The 15,839-nt window shown below is 37.6% G+C and overlaps 1 protein-coding gene across 7 annotated transcripts in view; it reads right to left on the bottom strand.

Moving 5' to 3' along the window:
* SEMA5A (semaphorin 5A) overlaps positions 1-15,839 on the bottom strand; it is a 334,133-nt gene that overhangs the window by 12,629 nt on the left and 305,665 nt on the right. For all 7 annotated transcript variants that reach the window (XM_033061171.1, XM_033061142.2, XM_033061134.1 and 4 more), the window contains 2 exons: positions 13,067-13,285; positions 3,241-3,411 (listed from right to left, as the gene is read on the bottom strand). In XM_033061171.1, coding sequence (XP_032917062.1) covers positions 3,241-3,411; positions 13,067-13,285 — 390 coding nt within the window. The remainder of the gene's footprint in view (positions 1-3,240; positions 3,412-13,066; positions 13,286-15,839) is intronic.

The raw sequence follows: 15,839 nt of genomic DNA, 5'->3' as shown, positions 1-15,839 counted from the left end.
TAAAGCCCTGCTCATCCAAGCTTAAAGGAATGTTGCCCATTACAAATCTTGGCCCAGTTCTCACTGGTGGCAGATAGCATGCTTAAGCCAGAGCCAAGATTCTTGTCCAGTCCTGGTATAACTGGGATATATGCAGCAGGTGCCAAAATACTTGCGGGCATCCTAAATGCATCTTGTCGGCTGGTGCACTCTACAGCCCCATCTTGTCCCACGAGCTTTTGACCTGCCAGATCCTTTGTTGAAGAAGCTACATTCCATGATGAAATAGGAAATTCAGAGCACACAGGGATCATGCTAAGTCATATATGGGTGACTGGGCAAGGTTGCTGTTTCATCCTGCTCCTTAAGGGACCCACAAAGAAACTGTGTGAGTCCTGCAGTGCACCCAGACACTACAGGACAGGTAGTCTGTGGGTCTGGTGCCAAGCTGATCAGCTTCATCTGGCATACAGAGGAGAAGGGGGACATCAGTGCAAGCACGAGGTTATTGGGAGCTCAGAAACTGCAGAGAAGTAAGGCACCCAAGACTAATGGATGTATGACTTCAAATTGTCAGATGTGCCGTCACTGCAAAGGTTATCTCATAGCTTTTGCGTGCTTTTCTACTGACAGCTATCTTGCCTCTTTCCTTTGATTTCTGTATCTTCCAAGTATCTGAGGCTCTCTTGCACCTAAGGCAGGCTCCTCTCAACTTGCTCCTCAGTTCTGTGCACAAGTCATGACAATGTAAAAGAGAGGTGGGTTGGAGAGGTGTTTAACCTGGAATAGCTTTTCACCTCTAAAGCAAGGCTTAATCATGACATGTCATATCTTCTTTGTACAGAGTCTTGGCTGGCCTTTGAAACCAGGTTAAGATAAAACAGTTCCTAAGAGATACCTCGGTGAAGGCAGCACTGCAGAAAGATCAGATTAATCAATGCCACATTTAAATTTCTTTCATGCAGTGTTACACCACTATCTTTAAATGCTCAGCTGCTTTGTCCATTATTTGTATGTGTAAATTACCAATCCAAGGACAGAATGTATTTTCACCTTACAGAAGCAGTAAATACTTAAGGTATAAAATACTGTTTTATGCAACATATTACAGACGCCACTGCAACTGTTTATACTTACTGATAACCAGCCACTACTGATCAGTCCTGCAGTGCTTCTTTTCATATTGCAGTGATTGCATTTGGGTAAATTAAAATAAAAACTACCAACTCAATGACAGAGCTTTTACAATGAAAGATGAGAAAAATTGATGTGTTTTGCAGACACAAGCCTGTTACGCTCTTTAAAGTGCAATACTTGAATACCTTCAGTTGGATTTGCCATTAAGTCTCTATAGACTCAACAAAGCCTCTGTATCAGGATTCCATAAAGTTTTGTTTTCTACTAGTTTTGTTTGTGGAGAAAAAAAAGGAGTATTTCAAATGCCAAAAAATCTTTGCTCTTTTCACAACTTAAGAAATGTTATAAATAATTTCCATTTTTTTTGCATATTAATTTCAGTGCTGGTTGGCTGTTTTTAGATTCCAAGTGTCATTACTATTCTCTTATATTGAGCATGCCACTCAAGCAGTGAATGTCAGCAGTGGTGCTTTCAGCTCTGCGCAAGGATGAAGCACTCTTCACCTGGTCCTTACCACAAGAAAATGGCTCTGCAGGCATTCAGGCACCTGTCCAAACTTGATCTATGAAGCACTGCAGTTATTTTTAACCCATACCCATGTGAAATAAGGGCAGCAAAAAGCGGTTTTGAAATCCATATTGTAAACATGAGGCAAGGGCCATTCTCACAGCTAGTGGATAATGTGCTGTTTCAAAAACCTATGGCAAATTTTCAGTGAGATTGAAATATCAATAAAATATTACAGAATGTGAAAAATACATTTTAAGCCTCTGAAATGTTATTGTTTTATAAAAGTTTCCACTTTTTTGAACCAAGATGGATGAAACCAACTTTCTCCTCCATTCGCCATCTGCTTCAAAATTTGGGTCACAGGCAGGTCAAAATAAGATGAAGACATTATTTATGAATGTTTGCAAACTGTCATTTATAGGAAAGTGGTGGTAGAAAATAAATGCACAACAAGAGAAATAGCTACAATACTAGTACAATGAACACTCCAGCTCTGACCTTTCAAAGATGCCTCAAAGGATTTCAAGGCAGCTATGCAACTTCTACATACAAATGTACACTATTTGTCTCAAAAATCAAATAATCAACTGATTTATACGTTTGGTTTTTAGTTTAGTTTAGTTGTTTTGTTTCTTTTTTTAAAAATTTTAATCCAATTGTTTTTTTTAAAAACCCAATTTGCTATAATTTTGACAAAGTAGGTATTTTTATTCTGCTGGAAGATATGTAGTACCTAGAAAAGGAAAGAATCATAGCAAGTATTATGATCCATTCAAACTCATGGGGCTTTTGCCCTTGCATGCACAGCCTCATCATATGAACAGAAAACTTTTGCTACGAAGTCTAGCAGCTCTAAGTGAAGCAAGTAATGCACTGTAGCATCAGAGCTTTTTTGCTTTTGCTGTTGTCTGTAATCCAATAAGCAGGAGTAAATGGAAGTTTATGTGGTTTTAATCTAAATTTCATTGAAAAAAATAGTTTTCATTAATATGAGTCAAAAGGCAGAGTCAAAGTTACAGAAATAGGCATGATCCGTAATATACAAGTAGCAGGACTGCTGACACATTTCATCTACTGAGCACTCCACAGTCATTTAAAAAGATCAGATTTTTGTTCTTTAAAATCCAAAGTTGAAGAAGGAAATTTACAAAGACCATGAAAGTCTTCTTTGTGTTTTATATGAAAACAGGGCAAATATTATCTACTTGAAGAACCTGGTGATAACATGTGTTGAATAATAACCATTTGCTAGATCTGAATGTTTGGTGTTGTAACAAAAGCACTTCTTTGTGACATTTTTATTAAAAGTCTTATAAACCATTTGCATGGTTCACTTCAAATATGACACAATTTTACTTAATCCAGATTCAGATATAGTAACTTAGATTTTAATTTTTAAAGAGGGAGGAAGGAGGTAGTGGTCCTGTAGAACACACTCTGCTAGTACTTGATTTACTGTAGCATTGTAGCATGCAAGAGCTGATTGTGCACTTAATAAGGGAGAGAAATTATTTGCTTCTGAATAATAGATGAAGGACATTATGTTGCCTTACTGGGCACTGCTCATTCTGTGGCACGCAGAGAAGGAAGATGGATGGGCTGGGTGGCTGTACCTGGACAGGGCTGTGTGTTGCAGAGTGCCTCCTCAGTGTGCAGGCCAAGGCAGATATCCCCTCCGTACGCTGGCGCCGGGTTGGTGCAGGAGCGCGTTCTCATGTAATGCCCTCCTCCACACGTCGCTGAGCACTTTGACCAAGATGACCAACAAGACCAGCCTCCATCCACTGAAAAGACAGAGAATACTGTATTTTTCCAAGCTGATGTGTGACACAATATAATCCAGCTTATCTTTCTCATATGTCCTGGTATGCTAGAAAAGCCTAACAAAATTACTCATACATATAGGACAATTTTAGTGCACATCATAATATTTTTCAGGGCAAAAATATTTTTTTCTTTTCTCAGTTTGGAGAAAAAAAAGCTTGTTTAGCAGAAATATTGTAAGCTCAGAGTAGTTTTTTATTGATATAAATAAAACTCAGCCAAACAATAGCAACAGAAGGATGGAGGAATCCAGAATTTGTTTCACAACCCAGGTGGATTGCCTTAACCCTACAACCCATTTCAAATGATCTAACACAGTTGTAGGATTTGATGGGCCAATATAATGTTATGGTCTTGACACAGCTCTACCATAGAGATGTCAGAAGTAGAACAATGGCAGAAGTTTAAAAAAGCAACAGACACTGACAGAAAGGAGTTGCCATTTTAGGTTTCTAAAACAAGTTTTTGAAGAATAAATATTATTATTATTTACCTTCAACTCCCTACCCCCTTTTGTAGTTACTAACTCAAGTCTGCCAAACTATTCTCCAGTCAGAGTTTTCACAACATTCTTTTGAAATGTAGGCAAGATTTCATGGGAGACCCATCTGTCACATGGTTCATGACATTAGTCAAGATTTAAATGAAAGTTCACCTCATTACCTCCACCATTCTGGCTCCTTTGAGCCCCTGTTCTTAAAGCTACCACTCCAGGATGAATTTCTGTAATTTACAGCCACATTGCAGCCCATTTGCCAAAGACTGCATACCTGTAGCCACATGACAAAGTCATATGTACTTCCCCCAGTGAAGAATTCCTTTTGCAAAGAATTTCTCTTTTTCATTTATTTATTGATCTTTTTTTTTAAGAGACAGAAACCTAAACATTCAAAATTTTCATATGCTAAAAAAAGAATTTATTTTCAAACTGCTATTGAGAGCATTATTACTTGAATTCTTATGGAAGTAAATTATTTACCATATATTTTTGATGTTTTCTGTTCAATTAATGAAACAGCCTTTCAAGGGATAGTATCTACTGATTTACTGAAAGGCTATTCCATCATTATCTCTTACCATAAAAAAAAAAGGTTACAAATCTTTAGAAAATTAGTTTACAGTGAAAAAAATCTATGTGGTATTTGCATTTAGATTCTCAGACGGAGATGTTGAATATTAAAAAAATACTCTTTTTGCCTTTGCAAGATTGCATATCAAAAAAGGCACTTGGTGAGTTGAGTAGAATGAGTTCTATGCAAAGTCTTCAACATTGAGAAAATGAGCTAGGAGAATTTTGATACTAAAAGCTATACATGCATTTTTAATGTCTTTTCAGATACAGTATAGCTTCAGGTTCTCAACTACTAATCAAACAGATAATTCACTATTGCATATCAAAAACTATTTAGTAATCCTGTAACTGAAGTTGTTGAATATATGGCATTTTATTCCCTGCATTGTATGCTTGCAACATCATCCTAAACATCAAGAAAGCATGGACTTTGCACTTCCTTTCTAAGAACTGTAGTTGTGAAAACTCTTGCAACTAATTTATCTGAAGCCTGATTTGACAGGTAGGATTTCTATAATCTGGTACTATATTCCAAGTATGCAATTAAAATAAATTATTTCCATTATTAAGGAATTCAGTGATTGCTACATCATACAACATATCATCATGAAGTAGAGAGTTTTATACCACCTATCATTAAAAAGTGCTGTATCTCAGTAGAGTATCTGACTCGTTCTCTTACTCATATTTTTCTTATTCATACTTTTCACAAGAAAACAAATATGTCTTTTTGCCTGAGATAACTCTATTAATGCAGTATTATGCAAACTCATATCAAAGAAAGCCATAGGTTATTTTTCTTCAGTGCAAATGAAATACACTGTGCAATTTTATAACAATTTCAAACCACAGTATCTTTTATTCAGAAGTTGACTGTTTTTTCATTTTTTAAAAATTATGTCAAATAAAAGCAGAACCTGTTACCCAAGCTATTTATTTCATGCACTCTTAAAGCTTTGCCTTTCTAGATACTCCCTTTCTTCTTCTTTTATTTTTTTCTTTAAAGTGATCTTTGACTAGCTCAAATGAATGATCAGAGGCATGTCTGCTGCAGCATGTAGACCTTCATGAAACAGAATTGGTTCTGCCTGAGATTAACTACACAGAACATAAATTATCTGCAAACATTGGCAGTGCATTTTTCACTGTAATGGAGATAGTGACCCCCAACACTTTCCTACTTATTTTTCAATGGGCCAGAGTGAGAATTACAAATGCACCTGCATTTGAAATTGCCATTGATCTACAGGTGGTCGGAGCACAGAGACCGATGTGGCACCCAGGAACGTCACCACGTTCCACAACTCCAGTGATCATGGGTGCACTATGTGTCTTCAGATGTAAAGGAAGAAGTGGGTCTGGGGAAGGTGGGGAAGGACAAATATAATAGACAATGTTAGATTTTATCCTAGTTGAGCTGGACAGTGCAATTATAACTGGATTTTTTTAGCAACTATTTACTGACAGGCTGCCTCTAACCTTTCAAGGACTATTGTAACTACCTCTTTTATGTGTCCCCAGAATTTACTTTTTCTTTTCAGCAACAGAGGATAAGGCGGCATCATCATGGTTAAATAAGATCAAAGGAGTGGGTATTTACTGCTTGAGTTTTTACAAGACCTAAATAGAGCTCTGCGGTTTCTTTCATCTTTCTTTAAGTTGCTTAGCAACAAAGCACCATCTGGGTTTTTTGGGTTTTTTTTGCCTTTTTTTCCTTTTGTCATGGAGCCCTTAATGTTATTTCTACCTCTTATAGGAGGAAAAATACACAGCAGCAAGGAAAGTTCCAGTCACTACAGTTTCTTTACATAACAATTTTGTAGAGATGTTGGACAAAAGAAAGTCATTAAAGTAGTTTCACAATGAAAGATTTAGAGAGTCTTTACATTTTTTGACAATTGCTGAGATTGGTCCCTTTAGGAAGAAGGTTCTTTTTAACTAGGAGGGTGCTATCAAACAGTGCTCTTTCCTTTGCAGTAAAGCAAACAACTTGTCTACTGGCCATTGCTGAGGTTAAGTATTTCTTCACGGTAATGAAAAAACCACATGCCATAGGGAAAGAGGATGTACCAGGAAGGAACAGCACACAGAAATGGGATCTCCTGAAGGCACGACAAAACATCCACATAACTGGAAAATTTCCCAGGGACAATTAAGTACACTGGATACCCTGTTATGCACTTTGGGTTTTACAAGGAAGAGTGGGCAGACACACTGACCTCACCTGCTTCCATGAGAACACAGACAGAATTGCAGGCTCCTTTATAAGCTGTCTGCATGTTGGGCATCTGCTGCTCCCTTCCAGACACCTGGGGATCATCCCATTCCACATCATTTAGTCTACCGCTTTTTCCCAGTCCTGTGGGATACTACTCCATGTTTCATTGTGGGAAAGGAGCAATTTTTATATCATAGTTTGCAAAGGCAAAGTCTTATTTCTATGATACCTTTTATTCATAAAATCAATGCTGGATGAAACAAACAGTCAAAATAGTACAATGCAGAAACACAAGGCAGACAAATGGTTCTAAGAAAAGAACAGTAACAAAATCTAAAGGTCCATTTGGGTTTAAGTCTGTAACTGAGACTTTTAAGTCAGAAAACCAACAGTTGCTTCAAAGAGCAGTTCATCCCTCTTCTTGCTGGCTATAGAAGCAGCCTAGAGAGATCAGTGGGATAATGATCAGAGAGATCATTATGAGATGGGCTTCAGCCTCCCTTTACTGGAGTAATATTTTTACTCCTGATTTATGAAGTTACTGCAGGATAAAATTTATTCTTTTAAAAACATTCTTGTTTTCTTGTGGCCAAATTTGAGTTCAAAGAAAAAATAATAGGGGGAAATGAAAACAATGTAAAAAATAAACCGATAAAAAGCAATTTGCCTTAGGGTATGCATAAATAACTTAATTAGTCTTTCAGGGATTTTTGTATATCTGAAACTCGTTATTAGCAAGTTTAGTGATATATGAATTTATTCAGATCTTCTAAGCTAAAAATGTTACAACTAAAGTAAACTTGAACTACTATAATAAAAATCTCAAAATATTGTCATGAAACATCAGAATTTCAAATCTAAGAGATGGTAACTGTCCTTTCCCTCTGATCCTCTACCATGGCCTGAGGACAAGAGAGAGCAGGAACTCCAGTAGCTCATGCTACTCAGTGGTGCTCACACAGCTCTGCTTTAAATGTCTAATTAAGGCACATCAGCTAAGTGTCCCTATGCACAGGAATATAAGAGAAGGCAACAAGAAACAAAGCAAAACACAAATGAAGAAAAGTTGTCTTTTTCTACAGAGATAACTGAAGATATGTGCAATACTGTGAACTAGGACAATGTTCTTTAGGTTTGGTTGTATTATTGTCAGGCAAACATCTTATTGTCAGCATGTTCCTATAATTTTGTAGATTTGCAGAATTTATCATTCAAACAACACTTCTCTTCATCATCTATTTCTCTTCATAATGTAAATATCTTGCAAACCCCCAAGGATAACAAAACCCTAATTTTAGATTCCTTTCATTATTGACTGCAGATTAGTAATTCAAAGAAAACTGAAATGTCAGTGAGCATTCGCAGATCCTTTCCATAGTTATTGAGGCAGTGCAGTTCAGTTCAGTTCTTGCCAGCTTAATGCTATTCACATATCTGAGATATAAAAAAGAGCTGAGGCACAGGTTCAAAGCATAATTTGCTAGTGCAAGACAGTAGGTCCATTCTCCTGCCCCTCAAAGTAGCTTAGCCAGATGGAAACAGTACTGAGAACATGCCTTTACCCTGTGAGCACTGGCTAAAAAAACTATTTCTGCAGCTTATTTGGGAGAGTGATAGTTAGTTGAAGGCAAAACCGTGTGAGAGATCATTCTAAAACTTGAACAATATGGACAAATCATCTTCAGGACCTGGATACAATTTCTGGCATTTTTCTGGCACTGTTCAATTTACTATGATACATTCAGCCTTCAAATACTATGAGCAAAAGGCCCAGTGACTGCTACCAATCTGCCCATCAGTGGACCATTTACTACTGCAGAAAAAAACCTCAGTTTTTCCCCAGCAGGCTTAAAAAAAGTTTAATAGAACTTGCTGAAGGCAGAGTCTAGATGACTTCAGTAATTTTTTGAAGTTTTAGGATCCTGCATTTAACCATCAATTTCTGTTTATGAATATATTAATGAGTATATTTAAGATGCTGCAAGTGTTGCAAGACACTTAACCATATAAGACAGCCTTGTACACGTTGCTCCATGGGCCTTTTTATTGTGTTAGTCCTTCAGAGCACTTAGTATCTTCCAGGATGATACCAAGCCCAGATTAATTAATTGAGAAGCATGAAGTCCTACTGACTTTCTGCATTACTTAAACACTGCTCAGTATATTTCTCTATCACTCCCCTTTCTCAACAGCTTACATCATGAGGGGTTGATCCTGCCTGCAATAAGCAGAAGAGGAAGCAAAGCTGAACTGAGCTTGCTGTGGCAGGAAGGGGAAGGGTTCTTTATGGCTTCCATTGCACCTCTGCCTGCTAACCAGAATATTTCTGGAAGTGTAATGACTAGGCTGAACTGTTACTAAAGGGTTCTGGGCCAGAAGGGAGCTGACATGAAGCTGTCCTTACCATGGAGGGGCTCAGGAAAATCTTAGGCAGCATCAAATTCTTTGTTGTAATTTTAATTCTAGTACTATAGAAAATACTTCCATGTCAAGGTCAGAACAAAATCCCCTTACATTCCTTAGTCCTTCTGTCTCTTTCATTAAAAATTAAGAGAATTCAAATTTATTGGTGCACTTCTCCAGTAAGAATTTATTTCCTTCCTACAAGTTTATAATCAGATCTAATGTATGGAGAAAGCCTTATGCTGCAATAATATTTTACTCTCCCATGTCTCAAAAAAAAAAAAAAAATCAATTACATCTAGTGCTTGCAAAGTTTTCCCTTCAGATTTATCTGAGATCTGATTTAGTCTCCTATGGTTTTTTTTTAATTACTGGCAAACAGTAATTCTGTAGCTGAGGAACTTTATGATTCCTTGTTGCAGGCTATGATACATCTAAATACTTCATTCATTCTCTATATCTTTATTCAAATTTGCTTTGCACTGAAAAGAAAAATAAAACTTTCTCTAAATAAAATCATTAGATAGATTAGGGTACTGCTTCTTGCTTCAGAAAGGCTCACCATACTTTATATTAACGGATCTTTTAAAATATTTTCTAATTCAAAGCACAGTTTTCACTTCTGCCTTAAAATTCGTGTTTTTTAGTCTGGGTTACTGTCTATCTCATAAACAACCAGGGCCTCTACAACAAACTTAAAGGTGTTTTACTGGTTAAAATAATTTCTTTCAAAAAATGTAACAGTGAATAGCTGCAGAGCTTAATAAAAATACTACTTCTGAAAACTTTAGACTTTTATTTTATAGACAATCTGTGTCCATTTAATGAATGTATTTCAGTTACTACAGATGGTGATACAATCAGACATCTCAGAGCTTGTGAGCAGAGCTGGTACCTCACACCACACCACTCATGTACTTCCAAGGAAGCCATCAGCAGTGTCCTATGGAGAGATTCCCTTTGCAAGGGAAGCAGGAGTAAATGAGGAGTTGCTGTGTTCGAGGTTGCTTCACCTACTGCATAGATCCCTGGGGAGGTCTGCATACAATGGTCTAAATCTTTGATTTAATTAATTACTGCCAAACGACTTGAACAGTGCAGTTACATGAAACAGAATTGTTTATCATTTTATAATCCTGGAAAAAGTAATGTGCTATCATTCCAGGGACTAATGAATTACACACTAGGGCTGAGCCCACATGGAGAAGACTTGGACCAAAATTTCTTAATTCTCTGAAGAGTATTGGCTCTCTGTTCCACATCTCTCCAATATTGCTTAGTGTAGAAAACATGGACACCCTTCACTGGTCATGCCCCTATGCTCAGAAAGAAGCATCGTCTCTTCCCTTGACTTCCTCAGATGTTCACGCTCCCAGACAGAGAAGCTACAAAATAAGCAACTGAAGCTACATTCCTCCTTGGATACAGCAAAAAAAAATTCACCAGAAAGCACTGGCTGGTTCTGCCCAAATGCCTCTTTTAGAACTTCAATGGCTCAATGTGCATGTCCCCAGATCAAAACAGGGATCCTCAACAGAAATTCCCCATGGATCTGCGCCACCAGCGGGCAAGCTTGGGGCTTGAGCGCCTCAGGGAATTCAAGTTTTTCAAACAATCATATCATTCCTGTTAGCAATAAAACTGCAGAGAAATTTGCTTTCAGTGAACAGCTAGAATGTTCACAGAGCTGTTGGGTTTGCAGGCTGTGTGCCAAAACATATTGCTTAGGTTCAGTTCAAGAAGGAAGCATGCTTTTCAAGAAAATGTCCTCTCAAGAGGGAAGTGTTGTTTTCTGCACAGATCTGCTTAAATTCTGACGCAAGGAATGGACAGTGACTGTTGTTGGACTTTAAAACTTAGGGAAAGCACTGCAAAAAGATTGGATGAAATACTCATGTTATAAGAACCAGTGTATGCATGATTAAAGGAATACAGTTTTGGTTTGAAACCATATATGTATATGTTAATACACATGTATGCTTTAAAATAGTGTAGACATACGTAGTATGTATACAGCCATAGTAATTCTTCAGGTCCACACTTGAATAAATGACAAAAGCTTCAAGTGTTCAACTAGAAAATATGAAGCACTGCTATACGTAATTAATACAATTAAAGATGTATGAAAAGCTTATTTCCAAATTTACTTGTTGCTGCTGGAAATAACTGAATCTTTCAGTCTTCTTTCCATCTTCCTCTCTATTGTTTCTTACCTTGAATTCTCTCTTCCTAACCCAATAGCACCCTCTTTTCTTCATGTGTTCTCCTATATCCTTCCCCCCTCTTTTCCCTCAAAGCCTCTGCAAAGCTCAAAAGCCTTTCAGTTTGAATGTCTGTTTTACAAAGGGTAAGATGGACTGAAACCAAGATTTTTTTCCCCTAGGTCGGAAATACAATGATTTTTAATCTAAAGTAGTTTCTTGTAAAAATATATTCTACTGTTAATCTCTTTCATAGAATCATAAAACAACTTTAAATTAAGGAGAAACTCAATATTCCAAGAACAATCTTTATGGACTACTTGAATAACCATTTACAGTAATTTTACGATTATAAGCCGCACTGAGTATAAGCCGCACTTCCCGGTGCCAGCAACTTTTCATTCTTTGTCCATATATAAGCCGCACCTGATTATAAGCTGCAGGTTACAATACAGAGTGTGATAAAAGGTATCTATTCTATCACCATTTGTTGAGGGTGGGGGCAGTGATCCTTATCTCCACGGCAGATATTCTGCTAATGGGCCATCCATTGATGCTGGGTGGGGCATTGTTCTTTATCTTTTCACAACCCATCCTTCCTCCAGGGAGTCATTTTCTGCTAATGGCCATTGAGTCCCACTCTGTGACTGATAAAATCACTTCATCCCATTGGAAGTTGCTCCAGCCAGGGGGAAGAGCCCAACATTTCTTACCACGATAAAAACAGAGGTTTTGGGACACTAAGGGAGTCCCTTTCTCCACTGGACTCCAGAGGAAAACTGGATTTCTCCACATCACCCCTGGACCTCCGGAGGGAAACTGCACCTTCTACAGGAGCACTGCTTCAACTGAATCACATCTGTCACTGCAAGGGGACTGCAAACACCATTTAATGGGACTGCTACCAACACCCTGCCTGACGGGGTATCAGGTTGTAGTCTGACTTTGTCAGGGTTTGGAGTTTGTTTCTTTGTAGTACTGTATTTCTATTTTAATTTCCCTAGAAAAGAACTGTTATTCCTAATTCCCATATCTTTGCCTGAAAGCCCCTTGATTTCAAAATTATAATAATTTGGAGGGAGGGGGTTTACATTCTCCATGTCAAAGAGAAGCTCCTGCCTTTCTCAGTAGACACCTGTCCTCCAAACTAAAACAGCAACTTTTCGTTCTTTGTCCATATATAAGCCGCACCTGATTGTAAGCCGCGCTTTGGGTTTGGACCAAAATTTTAGTCAAAATGGTGCGGCTTATAATTGTGAAATTACTGTAATTTGGTGATCAGTTGTGAGCCTTATTTGCTGGTAATTTTACACTTAAAAGCTAATACAGATTTAATGTCAGCAACTACTGTGATGAAAATAATATTTTGAATTTAAATAACGGCTAGGCCAGATTTCTCATGTTTTGCCAAAATGCTTCTGTCTTTTTTTTTTTTTTAATAGGTTTACATTTAAAAATTCTATTTTTACAGTCAGTCTCACAAGTGAAAAAATATAAAGCTATTAATACTCTTGACAATAAATTTATTGGTACCAAATGAGAATATTACCCAAATTCCACTCACATTATAAAAGTAAATTTGAGCTGCAATTGATTCAAGAACCAAAACAAACCCAAAACTCACCAACTAAAATAGAAGAACCCCAAACCAAATATTGCAAGATAAAATCTTGAAGATGAGCTATTTTGTTTTCACTTCTTTCATTTCATTTGAAACTTACCTGGGCAAGGCAAAATGTTGCATTCCTGGTACTCTAGAGATGGACCAAGGCAAGGAAGTCCCCCATACTTGGGCTCAGGATTGCTGCAGACCCGTTTGCGGTTCCGGATTCCTCTGCTGCAGTCACGACTGCACTGAGACCACGGAGACCAGGGTGACCAGGCACCATTGATGGTATGAGCAGAGTATCTTCCAGCACGCAAGAAGTCCCCTGACAATCCTAACAAAATAAGGATTGAAAAAAATTAATACTGAATTAAAACAGTATCTTGCCCCCAAACAACCTTCTCCTCTTCAAATTTACTCCTAGGCTTCTAGTAGCAAGTAATATGAACAGGTGGGTTTTGTCCTTTAGTCTCACAATCCCAACCTGAATTTAATCTCAAAAATCTGTTCCATAATAAAAATTTCATAATCACTTACACAGAACTACAGTGAAGAGTTGTATCCAACATTTCAGTTAAAACTTAATGGCAGCATTGACTGAACTAGGCAATTTACTCCACCTAAGAATGATAAAAATTATCTCTCTTGCACAGGAATTACCATCAGAATATCTCCAAATTTACTACATAGATTACTGTTTTGCAGGAAGAAGGTGACAAAAGAGACAGGATTCAGCTTCCTGTGACCACTCATCGAGTCAGCTCCCCTGGTCCTCCTGCAGAGCACTGCTCACTTAATCCACTCAGCCTTCACTGCTGCTGGCTACGCACAGAGGCTTATGGGTATCCCATGCACTGTACATATCCTATATTCAGACTTTATAGTGTCCACTAGTAATTTCACAAGTCTAGCAAAACTGTCCTTTTGTGAAAAGCAATGTTTTGCCAATTTAAAAAACAGTTTATTTTCCACTGAGTTGAAATGTTCTACGCCACATATAAGCTACAGAAATCAGCCTTTTGGGCACACGCACACACCCACACACACACCCACACACCCACACCCCATAGAAAATTCCTTTTTAAAATTATCATCTGGCAAGTGGAAAACATATTTTCAAAGTAAGTTTAGTAAAGAGAAAAGGCATTTGATTTAACATCAGTGGATGAAATCTTATTTATCGGTGAGAGGGGAAACAGAGATCTTGTTCACAGCATGCAACCAATAGACCTGGATATAGTCCTGGGTGAAGTTCTAATAATCTGCAGTTCATTTCAGTATCTCTGTCACTTTTGGGTTTGCTCCTGCATATGAAAAGACTCCCTCAACTGTACTAAGCACAACACTAAAATCACTCTTGAGCTGTAGCCTTACTCTAGGCATCATTACTAAGCATCTCCACCAATGCTACTGGGATTTCCTACTCTTGCCAAGGCAGTTCAAAGCCTTTCCCAGTAGAAACTCTATGATTGATGGACCAATACCTGCTGCTTTTATTACAAGTACTTATTTAAGTGATGAGAGAAGGTCCTGCGAGTGGTACTTCAGCCAGCAGAGGATATGGCTGGCTCTCTATGCTAGAGAGTATTGCCAACATAAGTACAGATGAACTGAATCATCTACAGTGGAGAAATGCAGGGGATTGTTTGCAGGTTCAACTGCAGCACAAATGTCTATTCTTAAGAAATTTTTTGTGGCCTACCCACAGGCATAAGCACGGTGGAAGTAGGAAATGGACATAAAGAATCAGAAGGTTTACTGAACAATGCCATGAAAACAGACAAATAATAGTGTGAAGACTCTGCCCAACAGCAGTCCTGCACTGAACAGGATCAGCATTCTGCATAACTATGATGGAAGAGCCTCTTACTTGCAGTGTTCACCCTATTTCTACCCATGGTTATAGCATTAGTAACACTGCTTAACTTCTTCCCCAAGAAATACATTCACATTCATCCCAAAGAAGATGAGGGTTTGCATATTTTTATTCAACATTTGATAACGTGCAATATTGGAATGATGATGACACAGAAATACTGGTAATAGGAAACTGCTGAAATTAATAAGAAAACAGCAGAACTGCAGTATAAAAATGACTAAAAATGGATAAAACCTTTCAGGAATTATAGAGGGTAACTATTTCTTTCCTGCTGAGCCAGATTCTATTACGCAGATATTAAAAGCAGCATTTCAAAAAACATGACATACATTCAAATGCAAAAAGGGAGCAAATAGAGAAAAACAGAATGTGAATTATGAATACAGGTCCACTTTCCTGCTCTGTAAGACCCTTTTTATGCAATTTTGTATCACTCTGGTCATGGAAATTCTCAGCTTATGTACACAGTGAGTTGTGAGAACAAAATAATAGTATGTTTTATGCCAGAATTCTAAATCAAGGGGGGTTTTAAGTTATTAAATTAAGAGCAATGCAAACAATGAAAAAAGTATTAATCAGACCAGACTGACAGTCATTCTGTTCATAAATCACTGCAGGGTGTATCACTTTGTGCTGGTCAACCCATCACACACTTTATAGGAATACTAGGATATTTTGAAGGTATTTTAGCAGGATACATGTAGCTTTTTAAGTCCTGAGGAGAATGTGTGACCTTATCTGACATTATAGTATTAGATTTCCTGTGATTTAAATTGGGGACTGGGGAATGGAATCTTCTAAGGGAAAGCTCAAATGTAGTTTAGCTCTGAAACAGAAAAATATTCCAAAGAATTTTTCAGTGTGGAGTTTGGTCTGCATCAAGTGTTCCCCTGAGTTTTCTTCTTTCCAAAGCATTAAAAAATTTATTATAAGGACCAGTCTTTTCACAGTTTTACAGTAGTTAATGCAGTGTTCATGAAGGGGCTTTTAGAATTTTCTGTTCAGACAG

The sequence above is a fragment of the Catharus ustulatus genome, chromosome 1 (assembly GCF_009819885.2).
Source record: "Catharus ustulatus isolate bCatUst1 chromosome 1, bCatUst1.pri.v2, whole genome shotgun sequence".
NCBI classification, from domain to species: Eukaryota; Metazoa; Chordata; class Aves; order Passeriformes; family Turdidae; genus Catharus; species Catharus ustulatus.
Note: the sequence above shows the minus strand (reverse complement) of the source record. Positions and strands in the feature narration are given on the sequence as shown.